Source organism: Entelurus aequoreus, linkage group LG03, assembly GCF_033978785.1.
Source record: "Entelurus aequoreus isolate RoL-2023_Sb linkage group LG03, RoL_Eaeq_v1.1, whole genome shotgun sequence".
Taxonomy (NCBI): domain Eukaryota; kingdom Metazoa; phylum Chordata; class Actinopteri; order Syngnathiformes; family Syngnathidae; genus Entelurus; species Entelurus aequoreus.
The window spans coordinates 15,757,604-15,780,839 of NC_084733.1; the positions used below are offsets into that span (position 1 = coordinate 15,757,604).

The following is a 23,236-nucleotide window of genomic DNA, read 5'->3' on the forward strand; positions in this document are numbered from 1 at the left end:
AACCCACACCAAACAAGAATGACAAACACATTTCGGGAGAACATCCGCACCGTAACTCAACATAAACACAACAGAACAGATACCCAGAACCCCTTGCAGCACTAACTCTTCCGGGACGCTACAATATACACCCCCCCCCGCCCACCTCAACCTCCCAAATTCCAAGCTGCTGTTTTGAGGCATGTTAAAAAAAATAATGCACTTTGTGACTTCAATAATAAATATGGCAGTGCCATGTTGGCATTTTTTTTCCATAACTTGAGTTGATTTATTTTGCAAAACCTTGTTACATTGTTTAATGCATCCAGCGGGGCATCACAACATAAATATTCATAATAATGTGTTAATTCCACGACTGTATATATCGGTATCGGTTGATATCGGAATCGGTAATTAAGAGTTGGACAATATCGGAATATCGGATATAGGCAAAAAAAGCCATTATCGGACATCTCTAGCCGTAATGCAAATAGTTTTCATATTCGCAAGCAAAGACGTAGAAAAGGTGTGTTATTGTTTGTGCTATGGCACCATCTTGTGGACGAGTTCGCTCACTGCGGGGTGAACGTCTACAGTATTTCCTTCTTTTTAGCGCTTTGCCGTTCCGTCTTCTCGTCGTCTACTCGTATGGATTCCTCGTTCATCACTCCAAGCAACGTTTGTAAACTTTACAATGTAACTAAAACAATTCAAACTTACTAAACCCTCACATGTTTGATAGTGTTTTCATGCATATTTGTACGTCTTTAGTGTTCTCGTGAGACGTGTAGAAACGCCACTCAACACCAAGCCAAACCGGAGTCAATGAAGAGAACGTTGTTGTAAGCTTGACCATTTACTTTTGACAATTCTTCATAGACAAGATGGTGAAAAACTAAAAAGAACAAAGACACAAACACACTTATTGTCTCTGTACATATTTGTCAACAATGACATATGAAAATGTAACGGTAATGTCCCAAAATGTCCAGCAGAGGGAGACTCCCGTTTGTCTGAATGACTTGAACACATTGTATCTAGTTCGACAATTATATTTAACATATCGGCACTATTACACTTTTTAACGTGTCTGACATGTTGTTAACTTATTAAAGACAACTTACGGCATTGCTTCTTCGCCGCTTTGTGTAGGATGGCAACAGAAAGAACCACAGAAGACGCAACATGTATGACTTGCTTTCGAACGAAGTCGACCAACCGGAAGTAATTTAGCGGAAGTGACATCATCTAACTGCTGTTTACCGATTATAGCATATACAATAAATATAAACAACTTTAGCTCCAAATTAAAGCCTTGCAGTCAATTATACAAAATTATTATCAAGTAATTATGTAAAGAATATTAACAATTGACTTTAGGACAACACAACGTCCATCCATCCATCCATCCATTTTCTATCGCTTGTCCCTTTCAGGGTCGCGGGGGGTGCTAGAGCCTATCTCAGCTGCATTCGGGCGGAAGGCGGGGTACACCCTTCTAAAATGTAATGGGTGCGGCTTATATACGAAAATACGTATATAATGCCTTTATTTTGCCTCAGTGTTTATACTCCACCGTAAACATTAGCTTTGCAGATCCCGTGTCTGCCGTGCAGGCTTGGTGGACTAAGCCTTCTGGTGGCAATTATTTATTGCATTATTGAGGACACTACTTGGGCAAATATAATAAATATTAATAGTGAATACAGCCTCTCATTTATCGCGTCTAATTGGTTTCAGGCCTGACCGTGGTAAATTGCCACCAAGTTGGATTATCAATAAATCTAATATTTTCAGTTACAGCATTATAAAAATGTTTATGACCTTTTATGTGTTATAACAGAGCTCTGTTAACATGAAATAACATCCGTAGTCATTCTCACACTTGTTTCACCCAAGTGTAGATTACTGTACTCACCGGTAGCCTAGAGCAGACCTGGGCAAATTAAGGCCCGGGGGCCACACGCGGCCCGTTAATCTTTTCAATCTGGCCCGCCGGACATTCCCAAATATTTAGATCTTTAAGATGGAAATTATGATGTGCAGTGATGTTTTCTAATGACCATAAATCTTCAACTATACAAAGTATTTCAATTGTTGGAATCTTAACTTTTGTATGATATACTAGTTACTATGGTCATCTAATTAGTTGCTATGGTAATCTAAGTCACAGCAGCCCAGACGAGGCACCAAGCAGTGTGGGTGGGGAGCGTTTCCACAGTGTTCATATTTTGCTGTGTTTGTTGCATTTTTGTTGTGTTTCGCTTGATCGTAAAATATGTCGATGGAGAGGGGGTGTGGCGTTCATATGTTGACAATATTCAGTGTTTTATCGTTCATAGTTAATATTGTAAATCCCACATTCTTCATTTTCATGTACATTCTGGGTGTCTCATTCAGTAAAAAAAATTAAAATTCCATTCCGTTTTTTCAGGCGGTCTGTCATAACGTTTTTAGCATTCAATCAGACATTAATAATAGATTTTATTTGTAAAAAAGCACTTTACATTGAGCAAACAACCTCAAAGTGCTACAGTGTATTTAAAAAAAATAAAATTAAAAGATAATAAAAATAAATACAAATTAAAACTAGAACAGCCTAATATCTAGAATAGTATGCATATATGTAAAAAAAAAAAAAAAAAAGGCTTTTTTTAAAAGCATCCACAGTCTGTGGTGCCCTCAGGTGGTCAGGGAGAGCGTTCCACAGACTGGGAGCGGCGGAGCAGAAAGCCCCTCACATTATTGTGAGTTTTTGTATTAGTGTTCCTAAAAATAGATATACCGGCCCCCCAAACACATTTCTTTCTCTAAATTTGGCCCCCTGAGTCAAAATAGCCTAGAGGATCCTCCAAGCGTCATTACAATGGATGTCACCTGGCCACTACGTAGAAGTACTTTAGTCACGTCTTGGGTAATTCCTGTCAAAACTGGGCTTTGAAGTGCTGAAACTACACGCCCACCTTGACAGTCGCGGCAATATTAGCCGACTGAGTCTCACAGTTGGTCCTTTTAACACATCAATGTAGAGATGAAAATGAAGTGCATCAGTGGTTTTACACATGGAGGTACACAATGACATCATCGTAATACGAGTGATATGGTAGTGTGGCGAGAGACGACTGTAGCCAGGAGTGCAGGAAGTGATTTTATTACATATAAAAAAAAAGAAGCTACTTTTGTTTTTCCCCCTTGACAAAAACAGCACTTGTGAGCAGACTCACCTGCAAGCGCACAGCTAGGCAACTTCAAGGCATAAATAAAAAGCTTCCTACAGGAGACGGAGTGTTCTGTTTGTCTTTATTCAGGTGGCTTGTGCAGCGAGGCATGATGGGAGGAGTATGCAGAGGCCCAGCTCACTTACATAGTAAACCTCCACCACATCTTAAAAAAAAAAAAAGTCACTAGTGTAAACAAGTATTCATTGACCTTTCCACTCCCTTCGCACAAGACTTGGATTATTATATAAGCTGATGTATTCCTATTTTGCAGGGTCAGCACTATGACGATAAAGCCCAGTGCCGAGCTCAATGGACATGTGGTGTGGTCAAATCATTATCCCGGTTGTCTCTAGCCAGATGAAAACATTCCCCAGGTGTTCCCGGTCCTCTTCATGCAGACGCATGTCCCTCCCTCCTCTCATCCAAAGAAAGTGTGTGGAAGGCAACCACGGGAGAAGGGACGCTCCGCTCACGAGTCCTTCACCTTGTCCAGGGAGCTGTGGATCTTATCCAGGGTCTTCTTGATGCGCAGCGCTGTCAGCCTGGCCGACGGGTTCTGGTACCAACACTCTTTCATCAGCTTTACTAGCGCCGAGAGCGTCTGAGAGGAGGAGAGAAGTTAAGGGCTGGCTCCACGATAGAGCTTTTAATATTACTGTTGTATTGTGATTAGAGATGTCCGATAATATCGGCCGATAAATGCTTTAAAATGTAATATCGTAAATTATCGTATCGTTTTTTTAAAAATCAGTATCGTTTTTTTTCTTTTCTTTATTAAATCAACATAAAAAACACAAGATACATTTACAATTAGTACACCAACCCAAAAAACCTCCCTAACTCATTCACACAAAACAGTTAATTTTACTCATTTTCATTAATTACTAGTTTCTATGTAACTGTTTTTATATTGTTTTACTTTCTTTTTTATTCAAGAAAATGTTTTTAATTTATTTATCTTATTTTATCCAGCTTCCTCCCACCTCCAAAGACATGTACCTGGGGATAGGTTGATTGGCAACACTAAATTGGCCCTAGTGTGTGAATGTTGTCTGTCCATCTGTGTTGGCCCTGCGATGAGGTGGCGACTTGTCCAGGGTGTACCCCGCCTTCCGCCCGGATGCAGCTGAGTTAGGCTCCAGCAGCCCCCGCGACCCCGAAGGGAATAAGCGGTAGAAAATGGATGGATGGATTAATTTTTTTAAAAAGGACCTTATCTTCACCATACCTGGTTGTCCAAATTAGGCATAATGAGTTAATTCCACGACTGTATATATCGGTATCGGTTGATATCAGTAATTAAGAGTTGGACAATATCGGAATATCGGCAAAAAGCCATTATCGGACATCTCTATAAATCAACCATTCAGGCCTTTTTACTGCTCAGTTTGCGACACACTGATCTAATCTGATGTGCCCAAGCCAGATACCTGCCATCTTTCCTGGGATGCTAGTTCATTAATGTCGGGGCTCAGGTGGGCGGGGTTTGGTGGTAGCGGGGGGTGTATATTGTAGCGTCCCGGAAGAGTTAGTGCTGCAAGGGGTTCTGGGTATTTGTTCTGTTGTGTTTATGTTGTGTTACGGTGCGGATGTTCTCCCGAAATGTGTTTGTCATTCTTGTTTGGTGTGGGTTCACAGTGTGGCGCATATTTGTAACAGTGTTAAAGTTGTATATACCCTGTATGGCTGTTGATCAAGTATGCGTGGCATTCACTTATGTGTGTGTAGAAGCCGCATATATCATGTGACAGGGGCCTGGCACGCAGTGTGTATGGAGGAAAAGCAGACGTGACGACAGGTTGTAGAGGACGCTAAAGGCAGTGCCTTTAAGGCAGTTGTCCAACATTTTTTTAACTGCGGACTGGTCAACGCTTGAAAATTTGTCCCACGGACCGGGGGTGAGGGTATTTTTTTTTTTTTTTTTTGTCATAAAAAAATACAATCATGTGTGCTTACGGACTGTATCCCTGCAGAGTTGGACAATATCAGAATATCGGATAGCGACAAAAAAGCCACTATCGGACATCCCTAATTGTGATAATGCACCTTGATCAGGGGTGCACAAAAAAATCGATTCATAGCTGAATCGCGGTTCTTCTATATCGATTCATTCCCAAAAAATCGATTTATAATAATAAAAAAGTTTGTTTTTCATATCTTAATTTTTTTAATACAAATAAATATTTTGGCCATCTCCATGCAACCAGAAGGAGCTTTTCTAACTTTATTATACCAAATAAAACCTTGTGAGAAACCATATGAAACACGAATTGTGTTGAATGGAGAATCAAACGGTCACCCCCACCACAGGAATGGTAATTGAATCAAATCGTGAGATGCCCAAAGATTCACACTAGAGATGTCCGATAATGGCTTTTTTGCCGATATCCCGATATTGTCACAAGTGATTAGGACACCTGATTCTGATCATTTGGATTGGCGGCCAAATACTTTTGGCAATATATATAGTGTTGTAAGCAGGAAGGCGGTGATGAGACAAATACATACTGGGTCAGAGAACCATCGGTTGGGAATGAAAGGCCTCTGCTGCTCCACACAAACCACCTTCCTCATGTCCTCAAAGCTGGGGTCGTTTGGCACCAGGTCGTAGAACGGAGGCTTGTATTCTTCTACGATACCTGCAGGGAGGGATTGAGGGACTTTATCGGCGCCGACACATTGAGGAGGTCTTTGCAGAGCAAGACTTACCGTTGCTGTACGTGCGCCTCGCTATCTCCCACAGCACCAGCCCGAAGGCCCAGATGTCCACTCTCTTGAAGGCGTCAAAGCAGTCCGTCTGGATGCTTTCATCCAGGACCTCAGGCGCCATGTAGCGCTTTGTGCCCACTTTGGGGTTGTTGCCCACGTCCAGCAGGTTGTCTGCCTGGGAGTGTGTCACCGCCAACCCTGGAACACCAGCAGTCAATCACAGGCCAGTTTCTCTCTTGCATGTTCTTCTCTTTCAATAGTCGTATAATGAACATTGGTATACCAACTGTGGTGTCCCATGACTCTGCAAAAATCAAATCTTGAGTTTTTCACAAAATATTTATAATTTTTGCTAGAGATGTCCGATAATATAAATGCTTCAAAATGTAATATCAAAAATTATCGGTATAGGTTTTTTTATTATTATCGGTATCGTTTTTTAAAAAATTAAAATCAACATAAAAAACACTTACAATTAGTGCACCAACCCAAAAAACCTCCCTCCCCCATTCACACACAAAAGGGTTGTTTCTTTCTGTTATTAATTTTCTGGTTCCTACATTATATTTCAATATATATCAATACAGTCTGCAAGGGATACAGTCCGTAAGCACACATGATTGTGCGTGCTGCTGGTCCACTAATAGTACTAACCTTTAACAGTTGATTTTACTAATTTTCATTAATTACTAGTTTCTATGTAACTGTTTTTATATTGTTTTACTTTTTTTTATTCAAGAAAATGTTTTTAATTTATTTATCTTATTTTATTTATTTTTTTAAAAAGGACTTTATCTTCACCATACCTGGTTGTCCAAATTAGGCATAATAATGTGTTAATTCCACAACTGTATATATCGGTATCGGTAATTAAGAGTTGGACAATATCGGCAAAAAAGCCATTATCGGACATCCCTAATTTTTCCCCTACTTTTTGAAGAAACGAATACAAATGACGAACATGATTCCAAAACAATTTTTCCTTTTATTTGATCAAAAACCTAATAGTTTGAAATGACACTACATCTTAATCTCAGCAAATTCTTATTTGAATAATGTTCTTTTCAGACTAGATATAAATGGTATTTTTTATGGAATCGTTTTCAAAGAACTTCCTCTGGAAAACAATACTTCTGTATTGACTAAAATACGTCTTCTGTAAACAAAAGTGTAGCATTGTACATTTCATGCAAATAACTCATTTTGAGATGAATAAATGTGAAAACTTCTGTCTTGAATAAAATACTTAATGCAACTTAATACAAACAAATACTGTAAATACAAATGTAGTAAATGACTATGCAAATAATCAAGTAAAACATTGAGAAGACTATATAATAGTTTTAGTAAGTGGATTGATATTACCGTATTTTTCGGACTATAAGTCACTTTTTTTTTCATAGTTTGGCCGGGGGTGCGACTTATACTCAGGAGCGACTTATGTGTGAAATGATTAACACATTACCGTAAAATATCAAATAATATTATTTAGCTCATTCACGTAAGAGACTAGACGTATAAGATTTCATGGGATTTAGCGATTAGGAGTGACAGATTGTTTGTTAAACGTATAGCATGTTCTATATGTTATAGTTATTTGAATGACTCTTACCATAATATGTTACGTTAACATACCAGGCACGTTCTCAGTTGGTTATTTATGCCTCATATAACGTACACTTATTCAGCCTGTTGTTCACTATTCTTGGTGTTATCAAATAAATTTCCCCAAAAAATGCAACATATACTCCAGTGCGACTTATATGTTTTTTCCCTTCTTTATTATGCATTTTCGGCCGGTGCGACTTACACTCCAAAAAATACGATAGATTGTGCATTATCACGATAGCATTAAAAGCTCTATCGTCTGTCAAATGTGTATCATTGACACAGTGTATCTGGCAACCCTAGCCGTGAGACTACTACATTCTGTGAGATGTCAGGAATACAACGCAGTGCAGTTTGGTACAGTACACATTTTTGGCTGTTTTCCACTGTAAAGACTCCTAAATATATTTTTCCAACTGTTCTGAAACCAGATTGTACTTGGAGAGGTTTCCTCTTACCGAGGTCGGCGATGCAGCAGCGCAGCTCTTTGGTCACTAGGATGTTCTTGCTCTTCAGGTCCCGGTGTGCGATGGCCGGCTTGCCCTCGGTGCCGAAGATCTCCGTGTGCAGGTGCACCAGGCCGCTGGCGATGGACGCCGCCATGGCCAGGCCCTCCGACGGCTCCACGGCCACCCGCTGCAGGTAGTCGTACAGGGAGCCGTTTTCGTGGTAGTGGGTGATGAGCCACAGCTGGGTGCTGGAGTTGCGCGAGGTCATGTCGGACGCCATGAAGCCTGCGATGAGTGGCGTGAACGTATTAAATAAGGGTGCAACAATTCATCGACATATATTGACAATAAAATCGGCTGCAGGAAAATTAATTTGTCGACAATAGTCACTCACATTTTTAATGGACGGAAGCGAGTGAGTGCAAAACAAAGTGTGGGAACGTTTCACCCTAATTTTGTTACCTTGCTCATTTTGCAAAGCAGACCTTGTTTTTTATGGCAGTACATAATAATAATAACATATTTTATTTGTAAAAAAACACTTTACATTGAGTAAACAACCTCAAAGTGCTAGTGTATATAAAAAAAATCATTCCAAAAAATAAATAAAAAGATAATAAAAAGTAAATAAAAATAAAAACTAGAACAGCCAAATAGCTAAAACTCGTATGCATATATCTAAAAAAAGGCTTTTTTTGAAAGAAGGGTTTTTAAGCCTTTTTTAAAAGTATCCACAGTCTGTGGTGCCCTCAGGTGGTCAGGGAGAGCGTTCCACAGACTGGGAGCGGCGGAGCAGAAAGAAAAACATCTGTGATACAAGATGATGTCGGACATCTGGACCGTGCCATCTCAACTCGGTAAGATCATTTTAGCTTGCTACCTTGCTAGCTAGCCAACAAGCGTGAGACGAAGTTGTGTGAAAAATAGATTTTACTATTATTTTAGCCAAGGTCCCCCAGCTGAACTTTGTCTTAATCAGTGTTTTTCAACCTTTTTTGAGGCAAGGCACATTTTTTTCATTAAAAAATCCGGAGGCACACCACCAGCAGAAAACGTTAAAAAATTTAACTCCACCAGGTCGTCGTGCCTTATTTTGAGTTTGTTGGTGTCTTCCTGTGTGTAGCGCTTTAGTTCTTGTCTTGCGCTGTTATTTTGGTGGCCCTTCCTGTTTTGCTGGTGTTTTCCTGTAGCAGTTTCATGCCTTCCTTTGAGCGCTATTCCGCGCACCTGCTTTGTGTTAACAAGCAAGGCCATTTACGTTGTTGCTATCCTTCTTTGTGGGGACATTGTTGATTGTCATGTCCCGTAAGTTTTTGCTGTCGTCCAGCATTCTGTCTCTGTTTACTTTGTAGCCAGTTCAGTTTGACTTTCGTTTTGCATAGCCTTTTCCTTTCCCTTTCGTTCATTTTGGGTTTAAGCATTGCATACCTTTTTACCTGCACACTGCCTCCCGCTTTGGTCTGCATATTGGGATCACAACAAAGCATCCTCGTCTCACCCGACACATTCCGACTTTTACAAAGCAATTAACTACCTGCTGCCACCTACTGACATGGAGTATTACGTGGTTACCCTGTTGAGTTTTACAAGCACAGACACTAAGCAAAGGCACATTATTGGCAGATTATAATTATTGATTTGCAAAAAATATTTTTGGGATAAATTAGATGAAGTTGCATAATTTCCCACGGCACACCAGGCAATATCTCACGGCACACAGTGGTTGAAAAACACTGGTCTAAATTAATCCAAGTACTTTTTAATTTTATACTACGGATGGAATTCATAACTCTTTGAAAGAGAAAAACTTTTTTGTTTGTTTTCATTATATTTGGCTGTATTTGTTTGGTTTGTGTGCTTGTAAATCTGGGCTATCCATTAAGTAAGACTACTTATTATGTTGAAGGGGGCAGGAAATATAAAATTGTCTTCATCCTGTTCCTTCTCAAGCACAGGTGTATAAATATGTGTTCAGTTGATAAAGTTTAATTGTCTATTGATCAAAAATGCACATCAATGAAGGAGATAAATAAAAAAAATAAAAAAAAGGAGCTGTTCAAAAGACTGACTTATTTTATAGTTAAGATTTTTTTTGGACTTTTTTTTATTTATCGGGTAAACAATCACTAGCATGAGTTATGAATGAGTTTCTGACTCATTTTCTAGTCCAGTTGCGAATTGGGCAATAGCATACGCTAAGTAAGCATGTGCATAAAAAAACGGTTAACAATTGGTTATCATCAGTCACTTTAGTAAAGTCAGAAGTATCAATTTGTTTGATTGTTACATCTCTATGTGTTATGATTCAGGTGTGAATCAGCAGTACAAAGAAGAAAAGGTACATTAACTAACATCAATCACACACACATAATAGACACCATGCTGCCGATATATAAAATAATAAATATACAATCTATTAGACTCAATTCATTCTGAACAGTTTGGCTATTAGATTGCTAAAAATGCCATGAGTTGATCAATAATCAATAATATACCTGTGCGCAGCTTTTTAAGCATATCACATTTTGTTTTTTGGGGGGGCTAGATACTTCTGGTTTTGTTTGTTTATATCGCTCCTATTTTGTGTTTTACTGTCCTTGGTTTTCATAAAAAAAACATTAACAGCCTATTGAGCAGAACACTTACAGTATAAATAAATATTTCTGAATGAATTAGTCATGTTTGTTAGTTAGCACAAAAATATATTTGCTGAATTTGTCCGATCCAATCTTTTATTTATATAGCAGTAATAACAGAACTGTTTCCAGAATGATGCACATAATAAGAAACAATAACAAGTAATTACAAGCATTTAAAACACAACAAGTAAAAAACAAATCAATAAAACAGAAGAGAACAATAAAAGACAGAGAGGACCACAAGACTCACACCTATTTAAAAGCGTGACAAATGTAATATCAGCATGGCTAAAATTAGAGCCACTAAATAGGTTTATGCTTCATAATCCAACTACCGGTAGTCAACTAATCGTTAAGGTAATGGATGATTAGTAGACGATCAAAAAAGTTGTTAGTTGCGTCCCTATTATCGCCACTTGTGATTATGGTCTGAGGTGGTGCAGCAGACTCACCCAGGATGTTGTCATGTCTCAGGAGCACAGTGTTGTAGATTTCCGTCTCTCGGAACCAGGACCGTTCGTCCCTGGAGGAGAAGATTTTGACGGCAACGTTCTCGCCCTGCCACTGGCCTCGCCACACCTCACCGTATCGGCCCTTGCCTTGGAGGGACAGACAGAAAATCACCAAATTGAGAGGGCGAGACACCACAGGAAGACCAGTTGTACAACAGGTGTTAATAATTCCCATTGCATGTGTAGAAAATATACAGTAAGGGTCAGATACATTTCCCTGTCTTATTAAATGGCTCTAAACTTTTGGTAGTGTGGATTAGGGATGTAATGATAAACCACAACAAAACTCCGGACGATTAATATTGTTTCAAATTTCAATTATCGAAAACTGATTGATTATTAGCGCACTGCGATCAACCAACAGTGATACTGCTCATTTCTTGGAGAAGCAGTTAGCGCTAACTACCTTAAATGCTAACAAGAACAATATTTGTTTTTTTCTGACAAAGAAAGTATAGTGTGTCTGATAATTATTTATTTTACCATAATAAAAAAATGGTTGAAATAATTCAGTGTATGTATAAAATACTTTTTGAGCAACATTCAATAATGCCGTGATAACATTAAGCATGATCATTTTGGTCACAATCGCAATATCCAATTTTCATATTGTTACATCCCTCGTGTGTTTATATACGTACGTGACAAAACAACTCCCAACTGTTTGGTGTACTAAAACACCACAATGTAAACACAATCCACATTATAAATACAATCCATCCATCCATTTCCTATCGCTTGTCCCTCCCAAGGTGCAGGGGGACTGGAGCCTATCCCAGCTGCACTAGGGCAGAAGGAAGGGTACACCCTGGACAAGTCGCTAACTCATCGCAGGGCCAACACAGATAGACAAGACAACATTCACATACTAGGGCCAATTTAGTGTTGCCAATCAATCTATCCCCAGGTGCATGTCTTTGGAGGTGGGAGGAAGCTGGAGTACCCGGCGAGAACCCACGTAGTCAACTCCACACACAAAGACCCTGACCCCTGAAGCACTAACCTACTACCACCTACTCAGTGGCGTAGTGGTTAGAGCGTCCGCCCTGAGATGTTGTGAGTTCAAACCCTGGCCGAGTCATACCAGAGACTATAAAAATGGGACCCAGCATCAAGGGTTGGAATTGGGGGTTAAATCACCAAAAATGATTCCCGGGCGCGGCCACCGCTGCTGCTCACTGCTCCCCTCACCTCCCAGGGGGTGATCAAGGGTGATGGGTCAAATGCAGAGAATAACTTCGCCACACCAAGTGTGTGTGTGACTATCATTCGTACTTTAACTTTAACCACTAAATACAATCCAATAAATGAATACTATGACACCTAAAGGAGACAAAAAATAATGAAACAAGACATGTCGGCTGCTTGCTGGTAAATAAAACCACTGAATAAATTTTCATTCATTCATTCATCCATTTTCAACCGCTTATTCCCTTCGGGGTCGCATTATTTATTTATTTCAGGCAATGACATAAAAAAGTACAAAGTTGACAACACATAATAATATAAATTAATATAGTGCAAAAGGTAATGTATAGTATGTAATGCATGATTGTCCAGTTTTGCCTGAAAAGGAGTGGGACGAAGATAATTTATTTAATCCCACCCCCAGTTCTCCATTCAGTGATTATTCACATGAGTTTCACTCTTACTTTGTTCAAGGATTATAATAGAGATGTTGTATCATAGTGGCATTACCACAGGTAACAATAATTATTACACTGTAACAATAATTTGTATAAACAATGTAGGAATAGTGAATATACCAACATTGGTAATAGACAAAATGCCACCAATGGTAATAGACAACATAGCAATAATGGTAAGGAAACATTGAGCACATGTTAACACTTTGAGACAGAATACAACAGCAGGTCAAATTAAAGACCCTCATCTCTATATTTGAACCAGACCCCATGTTTGTATAATAGTTTAAATCGATTAATAGTTTGGCATTGCTTGTGTTGTAAGTCCAGTTTGTTCCATAGTTTTACTCCGCATACAGACACACAAAAACGTTTACGAGTGGTTTGAGCTCTTGGCAATGAGAAATATCCAAAGCCTCTCAAGTTATGAGCCTGCACTCGTCTTATAAAAAAAACTTTGTAGATTAGGTGGCAATGATAATTAAATGTACAATGAAACTGAGGACTGGGTAAATATAATTTAAAATAGTATATGCTGTCCACTTACCGACACACTCTACCAGACTGATCTGCCTAGCAACAGTCCTCTGGACCAAGAATGGAAGACCTGAACCACTTCCTGAAGTGCATGAGTGATCCAGCATGTCCTAAAAAAGAGGAGACAAACCCATTTAGTCCTATCAATGTGACATCAGTGTTGTCCTGGTCCTCTCACCGCTAAAGTGCTGTCTCCCACGTTGGAGGTGATGAGGCCGTCCACCGCTCCCTGCTCCGTGTCGAACTCCTGCAGCCTCTGTAGGCGGCCATGGTGGAGCTTCCTGCAGGCCAGCGCAGACAGCACGGACAGCAGAGCCAGAACCACAATGGGACCCAGCACGAAGAGAGCCAGCATCCCGAAGCTGTACCCCACCGGCTCTTCCTGCGGGGCTACACGGTGGACAATTCACGTTTAAGAAAAAGTATAACAAACTTGACCTAGGGTGAACTGTTGCTTTTCCATGCACCTGAAGGCAGCAGAGCCATCACAGAGCTCCTGGTGGTGTTGAGGTTGCACATGTCATGGGAGCAGCAGGAAATGGCCTGGTGAGAGGAGGGCTGCGTGGAGCAGTGCAAGCGGGTTTTCTTGGGGCCCTCCAAGCAGCCGCGCTCAAACACCACGCCGCTGGAGCCCACACGCACCGAGGAGAAGCACCGCGTGCCATGGCACTGGTCCTGAAGGCATTTTGGACTGTCGCACAGGCACGCTAACTGCCCATCTGTAGAGGAAGACCATAAAACAGGGAAATTCAACTCAATTGTTTTGGGGGCCATATTTCCAGAAAGCTAAGGACCGGACTTTTCCCTTCACCTATAATCTTATTTTGTACATTCCCGAGAACCAATCAACAGATCAATTGAGAGGACACACAAACATGACACAAAACAATCCAAAAGTAGTCAGTCAAGTAGAGCGGCAAAATGTTGAAGAAAATACCTAATTGCGATTTTTCTCTCCAAAATTGTGATTGCAATCCACTTTGCAATTTTTATATGTTAAAAATGAAAAAGCATTAAATTGAGAAAATAACGAGTGAAGACATGTCACTTTTAGATTGTCAATCAACATATTCTTGTTTCAAGATGCCAGACATTAGAACAATGTGCAATAATTTAGAATATTAAAATATTCTTCACTCATTACTCCAAACAATGTTTGTAGGGTTTACAATTCAACTAAAATAATTCATACTTACTAAACTGTACCATGTAAGAGTGTTTTCATGCATATTTATATGTGCTGTCGTAATGTAATGAAGCTAGCGTTGTTAGCATTAGCTAATATGAATACCCATTTATGAGTGTCTGTTAGTATTTTTAACTTACAATGGCATTCTTTTTGTATTTTTTCAGTTTCACACATTCCTCAGTAAATTCACCAAAACGTCTGAGTCTGTTCAGCTGATTGGAGCTAGTGGGTCCATGACGATGACTTATGTTTTGTTTGATCAGCCTTTTTACTGTCGTGTTACAGGCACCGTTTGGAAACAATTAAGGTATGTTAATAAACATTTATAGAAATCTTTCTGTGTAAATAACTAATTTCACAACGACTATATCTGCGGCTGATATATGGGGGAAAAAATCCTTCTAAACTCTAGTGGGTTAAAGTTAAAGTACCAATGATTGTAATGATTGTAATGGGTCCCATTTATAGCCTTTGGTATGACTCGGCCGGGGTTTTAACTCACAACCTACTGATCTCAGGGTGGACACTAACTACTAGTGCGGCGTATATAACGGTGCCCGCTATAGTCTGAAAAATACGTAAACAAACTACAGCAACACCTTAGTTACATAAATCACATTATGAAAACTGCCAAAAAGGAAAGGCCTTTAATAAAGGGGTGCATTGAGGAACGCCTCAGATCTATAAATCACAGGTTTGCTGGCAAGGTTAAAATGTCACTGCAAGAATCTACCAATTTGTTCACAGTGATCCAAGTTCTTACAGGAGCATTCTTTGGGAATTTGTTGCAAAAATGTTTGTCTCAAGTGTTGAACTGAACTTGGGCCGCTAGTTGAACCCAGCCTTGTCGTAAAATGTTCATCATACTCTGCAGTAGGGCTGGGCGATTATATGATTGTGACTATTTTGAGTTCAATCAAGGTGATCAGCTGTAGGCATACTTCCTCGATCAAACATGGCGGTCTTATAATATTCAGTACACCACTGATACTTTGTTTACTGCAGAATGTTTGTGATGACAAGCAAAAAAAAAAAAAAAAAACAGGAAGAAAAGTCATTCTCTTTACCCCCACAAAATGTACCGAAAAAGAAGCAAAACCGTGGCCTTAAAACCAGGAATGGACCGCAGCGTGGGCTGTCCCGTTGAACCTCTAGTACAGTGTTTTTCAACCACTGTGCCACGGCACACTAGTGTACCGTGAAATATTGTTTTGTGTGCAATGGGAATTTTGCAATTTCATCTAATTGGGCGGAAAAAGATTTTTTTGCAAACCAATAATTATAATCCGCAAACAATGTGCCATTGTAGAGTGTCTGTGCTGTTTGGAGATCAGCAGAGTAGCCATTTAATACTCTTCCGTACCAGTAGGTGAACCTACTTTGAGACAAGAGAATTAATGATGGTTATGGTTTGAATCGAACAATTGCGTCAGGTATTTGATGAGAACGACTTTATATCGTCAACGTAGGCTATTGAGTTTGGTTTTTAACATTTACTGCTGGTGGTGTCTGTCATGTATTGGTTACTCGGGTCACCGGACAATACCGGAACCATTGTAAGGGGAACTTAAGTGCGGGGGACACAGGATATGATGACGTGTGTTGTGTGTTGTACACCTGGAAGTGGAAAAAGTAAGAGCGGGAATAAAAGGCAGAAAAAGACAATAAGCATTCTTTTGTAATAAGTGACAAGTCTGGCACACAACAATGGCGACCCCCTGGATTTTTTCAATGAAAAAAATGTGCCTTGGCTCAAAAAAGGTTGAAAAACACTGCTCTCGTAAATCTTATCGAACCGATTCCATATCGAATCTCTAATCGAATCCTGATAGGTTGTTGTGTGTGCGCACTGAGTTCCAAAAGCCATAGATGTTATGTGACTGGGCTGGCACGCTGTTTATATGGAGGAAAAGTGGACGTGACTGAGGACAGCATGCGGACGTTAAAGGGTGAAGGTTTCAGATGAGGGAGGACGCTAAAGGCACGGCCCCAGTGAGGATATAGTGCTGCTATGTACCAATGATTGTCACACACACACTAGGTGTGGCGAAATTATTCTCTGCGTTTGACCCATCACCCTTGATAACCCCCTTGGAGGTGAGGGGAGCAGTGAGCAGCAGCGGTGGCCGCGCCCGGGAATCAATTTTGGTGATTTAACCCCCAATTTGCGTTGTAAGTAAAAAAATTGCAGACAAACACATCACCAACATGGACGAGGTGCGCTTACTTTCGACATTCCGGTGAAGCACACTGCGGAGAAGAAGGAGACCAGCACGGTAGCGAATCAATACGCACAACGGGGAAAGAGAAGTCTGCTTATACTGTTGTGCAAGCTTGCTATGCTAATGGACAATGAGGCAGACTTTGAATAAGAGGAGAGGGAATCTGGCGTGTTTGATGGAGAACTTGCCCAGCTGTTCATTTCAGACACAGAAGATGAGGACTTTGATGGATTTGTGGATGAGGATTGATCAAAAGATAACGTGAGTACATTGATAAATACTTCAATAAAGTACAACCCAACTCAGCTTTGCTCCTGCTGCCTTTTTAAAACAGCGTCCATGCATGCTAGCATATGTTTAACCATGCCTGCGCCCAAAAATACACGGCGCCTTATTTAAGCGTTAAATACAGAAATAGCACCCGTAACTTACACAGCGCCTTTTAATACGGTGCGCCCTATGGTCGCGAAAATACGGTATAGTGGCTTCGATAAACGAGAACCGGTTCTCAAAAAGGGATTTGAATCCATGGAATCGGTTCTTTTCTTACCGAAGCATCGGGAGAACCGGTTTTCGAACATCATCCCTAGCTGTGAGCATATACTGTATTATCTTAAGCCAACATAGTGGAAATTAGAGATGTCCGATAATATCGGACTGCCGATATTATCGCCCGATATATGCTTTAAAATGTAATACCGGAAATTATCGGTATCGGTTTCAAAAAGTAAAATGTATGACTTTTTAAAACGCCGCTGTGTACACGGACGTAGGGAGAAGTACAGAGCGCCAATAAACCTTAAAGGCACTGCCTTTGCGTGCCGGCCCAATCACATAATATCTACAGCTTTTCACACACACAAGTGAATGCAACGCATACTTGGTCAACAGCCATACAGGTCACACAGAGGGCGGACGTATAAACAACTTTAACACTGTTACAAATGGGCGCCACACTGTGAACCCACACCAAACAAGAATGACAAACACATTTCGGGAGAACATCCGCACCGTAACACAACATAAACACAACAGAACAAATACCTAGAACCCCTTGCAGCACTAACTCTTCCAGGACGCTACAATATACACCCCGCGCTACGCCCTGCCCCCACCCACCCCAACCCCGCCCACCTCAACCTCCTCAGTCTCTCTCAGGGAGAGCATGTCCCAAATTCCAAGCTGCTGTTTGGATAGATAGATAGATAGTTAGATAGACAGATAGATAGATAGATAGTACTTTATTGATTCCTTGAGGAGAGTTCCCTCAGGAAAATTAAAATTCCAGCAGCAGTGTACAGAATTGAGATCGAAATTTAAAAAGTAAAAAGTAAATAATAGGGGTATAAATGGAAACAGAATAGAAAAATAGTACAATAAGAATAAAAATAAAAAGCAACAATGAGAATAAAAATACAACAGTAAAATAAGAATATAACAAGAGAAACTAGGCAGTAGTGACCATGTTATGAAAAAGTATTGCACAGTTATTGTTTTGAGGCATATTTAAAAAAAAAAAAGCACTTTGTGACTTCAATAATAAATATGGCAGTGCCATGTTGGCATTTTTTTTCCATAACTTGAGTTGATTTATTTTGGAAAACCTTGTTACATTGTTTAATGCATCCAGCGGGGCATCACAACAAAATTAGGCATAATAATGTGTTAATTCCACGACTGTATATATCGGTATCGGTTGATATCGGAATCGGTAATTAAGAGTTGTAAAATATTGGAAATCGGCAAAAAAGCCATTATCGGACATCTCTAGTGGAAATGTTTATTTCAAGCTACTGTAGTAGTAAACAAACAGTAGGTACTCAGTATAATCCTGCACGGCACAATCCGCTTTCAGAACGGGGGAGGAAAAAAAATGGTGATATTAATTGAGATCGGATGATATGAAAAACATAATCTTGGTCTTTTTTTTGCCATATCGCCCAGCTATACCAGCAGTACTTGATGATTTGCTGCGTTTGCAGGGTGGATAGAAGAAACAGACATGAATGATGAGAGAAGAGAAGCAGGTACCTGAGCTTGATGCTTGAAAGGACCACTTGAAAAGCAGCAGCAGGACGTGAAGACTCCTCCAAGCCATGTTTCAGTGCACTTGTGGAAGATAAGAAGATAAGGTCAGAGTTGCACATAATGACATTTACGCCCACTATCTTTGCGACAGTTTCCTAATTGCATTTGAATGGGCGGGACACAAGTCGCTGTCAATCATCATCATATTCATGTTTCTTATCAATTAGCTTAGCCTACCGCCGACGTACATGCACAGTGACTAGTACACTCTAAAACTAGTCCCCAGGTCAGAGGTTTTGTTTTGTGTAGCCTGCGGGGAACATTTCCAATATTGTTTATTAGCTAAATATCGCCGTCTTTAAGGCGCCAGTCTAAAGCAGAAAGGAGCTGCTGCTGTTAGCCTAGCTTAGCATGCTAAAGTAGCTACACAACCAAAGCGCAGCACTTTTAAAGAGCTTTACACTCACCCTGCACACACGGGTGTTGGCTTCTACCTCATTCCGTTACGTCGACGTGTTCACGGGTTCGGGTGTTTTCTTGAAAAATGAGAATTGGCGATGGGAAGCCACCGAAAAGGGCCACAGCCCAGCCCAGCCACTCGCTTGTTTTCCTTCCAGGCTATCATGACGTCACCAAAACATTCGCATCGCAATGCATTGTGGGATTGGCGTTGCCAGACGACTGTGGGTCGCTTTAGTCCAGGGGTCGGGAACCTTTTTGCCTGAGAGAGCCAAATATTTTAAAATGTATTTCCGTGAGATATATATGAGAATATTTTTTAACACTGAATATATCTCAATGCGTGCATTTTTTAGTAACACCAACATTTTTAGAGTATAATAGGTATTTTATTATTTTTAATAACATTGTAATTCTGAAGCTAACCAATAATAAATAAAATACTTCTTACCATTAAAGGCCTACTGAAATGATTTATTTTTATTCAAACGGGGATAGCAGATCCATTCTATGTGTCATACTTGATCATTTCGCGATATTGCCATATTTTTGCTGAAAGGATTTAGTAGAGAACATCGACGATAAAGTTCGCAACTTTTGATCGCTGATAAAAAAAAGCCTTGACTGTACCGGAAGTAGCGTGACGTCACAGGCTGAAGGGCTCCTCACATTTCCCCATTGTTTACAATGCAGCGAGAGCGATTCGGACCGAGAAAGCGACGATTTCCCCATTAATTTGAGCCAGGATGAAAGATTCGTGGATGAGGAACGTGAGAGTGAAAGACTAAAGTGCAGTGCAGGACGTATCTTTTTTCGCTCTGACCGTAACTTAGGTACAAGGGTTCATTGGATTCCACACTTTCTTGTTTTTCTATTGTGGATCACGGATTTGTAATTTAAACCACCTCGGATACTATATCTTCTTGAAAATGAGAGTCGAGAACGCGAAATGGACATTCACAGTGACTTTTATCTCCACGACAGTACATCGGCGAAGCTCTTTAGCTACGGAGCTAACGTGATAGCATCGTGCTTAAATGCAGATAGAAACAAAATAAATAAACCCCTGACTGGAAGGATAGACAGAAAATCAACAATACTATTAAACCATGGACATGTAAATACACGGTTAATGCTTTCCAGCTTGGCGAAGCTTAACAATGCTATTGCTAACGACGCCATTGAAGCTAACTTAGCAACGGGACCTCACAGAGCTACGATAAAAACATTAGTGCTACACCTACGCCAGCCAGCCCTCATCTGCTCATCAACACCCGTGCTCACCTGCGTTCCAGCGATCGACGGAAGGACGAAGGACTTCACCCGATCATCGATGCGGTCGGACGAGGGGGTTAGGTTTGGTTGATATCAGCACTTCAGTCATCAACAATTGCATCATCAGAGAAATGGGCATTGAAACAGTGTAGGTCTGACTTGGTAGGATATGTACAGCGATAAGTGAACATGGTGAGTTTAGATAGCATAAGAACAAGTATATACATTAGAAATACATTTGATTATTTACATTTGGTTATTTACAATCCGGGGAGGTTGGATGTGGAAGGGGGAGGGTGTTAGTCAAGGGTTGAAGTTGCCTGGAGGTGTTGTTTTAGGTCCATCCGTCAATTTTCTATCGCCAATCAAGCAAAACATATTTTTACAGATTACTTTTATTTGCGTTAATACGTTTCCTTCTAGAACTAGAATAGTTTAAATGCACCGTGAATTGATTTAAGGACCCCGACTTAAAAAAGTTGAAAAACTTATTCGGGTGTTACCATTTAGTGGTCAATTGTACGGAATATGTACTGCAATCTACTAATACAAGTTTCAATCAATCAATCAATCAATCGAAAACCGTGAATTAATGTCGAGATCAGTTTAGAGTGGACATTTTCGTAACTGAAACTAGAACTTCGCCTTGAATGAAATGAAAATAACCACAATTGGCAAAAAAAAACCTACCTCTCGTCATATAACTTCGTATGTGACACATGTTAATTAATAGCATGCTAGCATACAAATATGAACATGCTACCTTTTTAGATCATTCTACGTTTTTTCTCTCTAATTAGACCGCCATTCACCTTACAGCTTTACTATGAATTGATTAACGTGGACTTAAACAAGTTGAAAAACTTATTCGGGTGTTACCATTTAGTGGTCAATTGTACGGAATATGTACTATACTGTGCAACCTACTAATAAAAGTTTCAATCAACCAAAAAAAAAAAACAGTCATATAACTTGGTATGTGACACATGCTAACTGATAGCATGCTAACGTTAGCTTGCTAGCATGCTAACTTTTTGCGCTAGTTTTGCAACCGTTTACCCCAGAGTCATGTAACTTGGTACGTGACACTTGTAAACTGTTAGCATGCAATCGTAAGCATGCTAACATTAAAGTGCTAACTTTCTTTGCTAAATGTACACATTTTTCTCAAATTCCCCAGCCATACACCATGAATTGATTAACGTGGACCCCGACTTAAACAAGTTGAAAAACCTATTGGGGTGTTACCATTTAGTGGTCAATTGTACGGAATATGTACTGTACTGTGCAATCTACTAATACAAGTTTCAATCAATCAATCTATCAATACACCTTAGAGCAGTGTTTTTCAACCTTTTTTGAGCCAAGGCACATTTTTTCCGTTGAAAAAATCCGGAGGCACACCACCAGCAGAACTCATTAAAAAACGAAACTCAGTTGACAGTAAAAAGTCGCAATTGTTGGATATGACTTTAAACCATAACCAAGCATACATCAATATAGCTCTTGTCTCAAAGTAGGTGTACTGTCACCACCTGTCACATCACGCCGTGACTTATTTTGAGTTGTTTGCTGTTTTCCTGTGTCTCGTGTTTTAGTTCTTGTCTTACGCTCCTATTTTGGTGGCTTTTTCTCTTTTTTTGGTATTTTCCTGTAGCAGTTTCATGTCTTCCTTTGAGCGATATTTCCCACATCTACTTTGTTTTAGCAAACGAGAATATTTCGGTTGTTTTCATCCTTCTTTGTGGGGACATTGTTGATTGTCATGTCATGTTCGGATGTACATTGTGGACGCCGTCTTTGCTCCACAGTAAGTCTTTGCTGTCGTCCAGCATTCTGTTTTTGTTTACTTTGCAGCCAGTTCAGTTTTAGTTTTGTTCTGCATAGCCATCCCTAAGCTTCAATGCTTTTTCTAAGGGGCATTCACCTTTTGTTTATTTTTGGTTTAAGCATTAGATACCTTTTTACCTGCTCACTGCCTCCCGCTGTTTCCGACATCTACAAAGCAATTAGCTACCGGCTGCCACCTACTGATATGGAAGAGTATTACACAGTTACTCTGCCTAGCTGTAGACAACACCGACACTCAACAACAACACATAATTTGCAGACTATAATTACGGGTTTGCAAAAAATATTTTTAACCCAAATAGGTGAAACTAGATCATCTCCCACGGCACACCAGACTGTATCTCACAGTGGTTGAAAAACACTGCCTTAGAGTCATATAACTTGGTATGTGACACCAGCTAACTATTATCGTGCTCACGTTAGCTTGCTAGCATGCTAACATTAGCATGCTAACTTTTTTTTTTAGCTAGTTTTGCAACCGTTTCACCCAGGGTCATAACACTTGGTATGTGACACTTGTTACCTGTTAGCATGCAAACGATAGCATGCTAGCAAGCTAACTTAAGCATGCTGACTTTTTCTTCTTCTTTTTTTTTCTATTTCCGCAGCCATATACCTTTGAGTCGTAAAACTTGGTATATGAAACATGCTGACTGTTATCATGCTATCGTTAGCACACATGCTACGTGTTATAATTTTTTGTGTAAACATGCTACTGCTTTAGGCTAGCTCTGTGGCTCCTTTTGTACAGTGAAACTCACGGATTCAGACACTCGGCACCATCTAATAAGTATGGCAGATTCCGGCGACCCCCAGCTAGAGGTATAGGGCACAGATAGCAGGCCCATCAAAATTTCCGTGGGAATTCTTTAGTTAAATACTGTTTTTCTGTTGTTAATTTTATTTTTTTTT

At 40.0% G+C, this 23,236-nt stretch overlaps 2 protein-coding genes across 3 annotated transcripts in view; one reads left to right on the forward strand and one right to left on the reverse strand.

Moving 5' to 3' along the window:
- Positions 1-3,121: 3,121 nt before the first annotated feature.
- Positions 3,122-19,400, reverse strand: acvr1l (activin A receptor, type 1 like). The gene is made up of 10 exons (XM_062041357.1): positions 19,207-19,400; positions 18,743-18,820; positions 13,768-14,019; positions 13,479-13,690; positions 13,311-13,410; positions 11,058-11,204; positions 7,976-8,251; positions 5,910-6,107; positions 5,709-5,839; positions 3,122-3,801 (listed from the first exon to the last, which is right to left on the reverse strand). Exons 2-10 carry the CDS (start codon positions 18,807-18,809, stop codon positions 3,670-3,672), a joined length of 1,515 nt encoding a protein of 504 aa, XP_061897341.1. The 5' UTR covers positions 18,810-18,820; positions 19,207-19,400; the 3' UTR covers positions 3,122-3,669.
- Positions 18,697-23,236, forward strand: part of otomp (otolith matrix protein) — a 13,785-nt gene continuing 9,245 nt past the window's right edge. Inside the window, exon 1 of one of the 2 annotated variants that reach the window (XM_062041359.1) lies at positions 18,697-18,843. The gene's annotated coding sequence lies outside the window, so the exon portion shown is untranslated. Of the gene's footprint in view, positions 18,844-23,011 lie in introns of those variants that run through there. The other variant, XM_062041358.1, reaches the window with a different exon arrangement.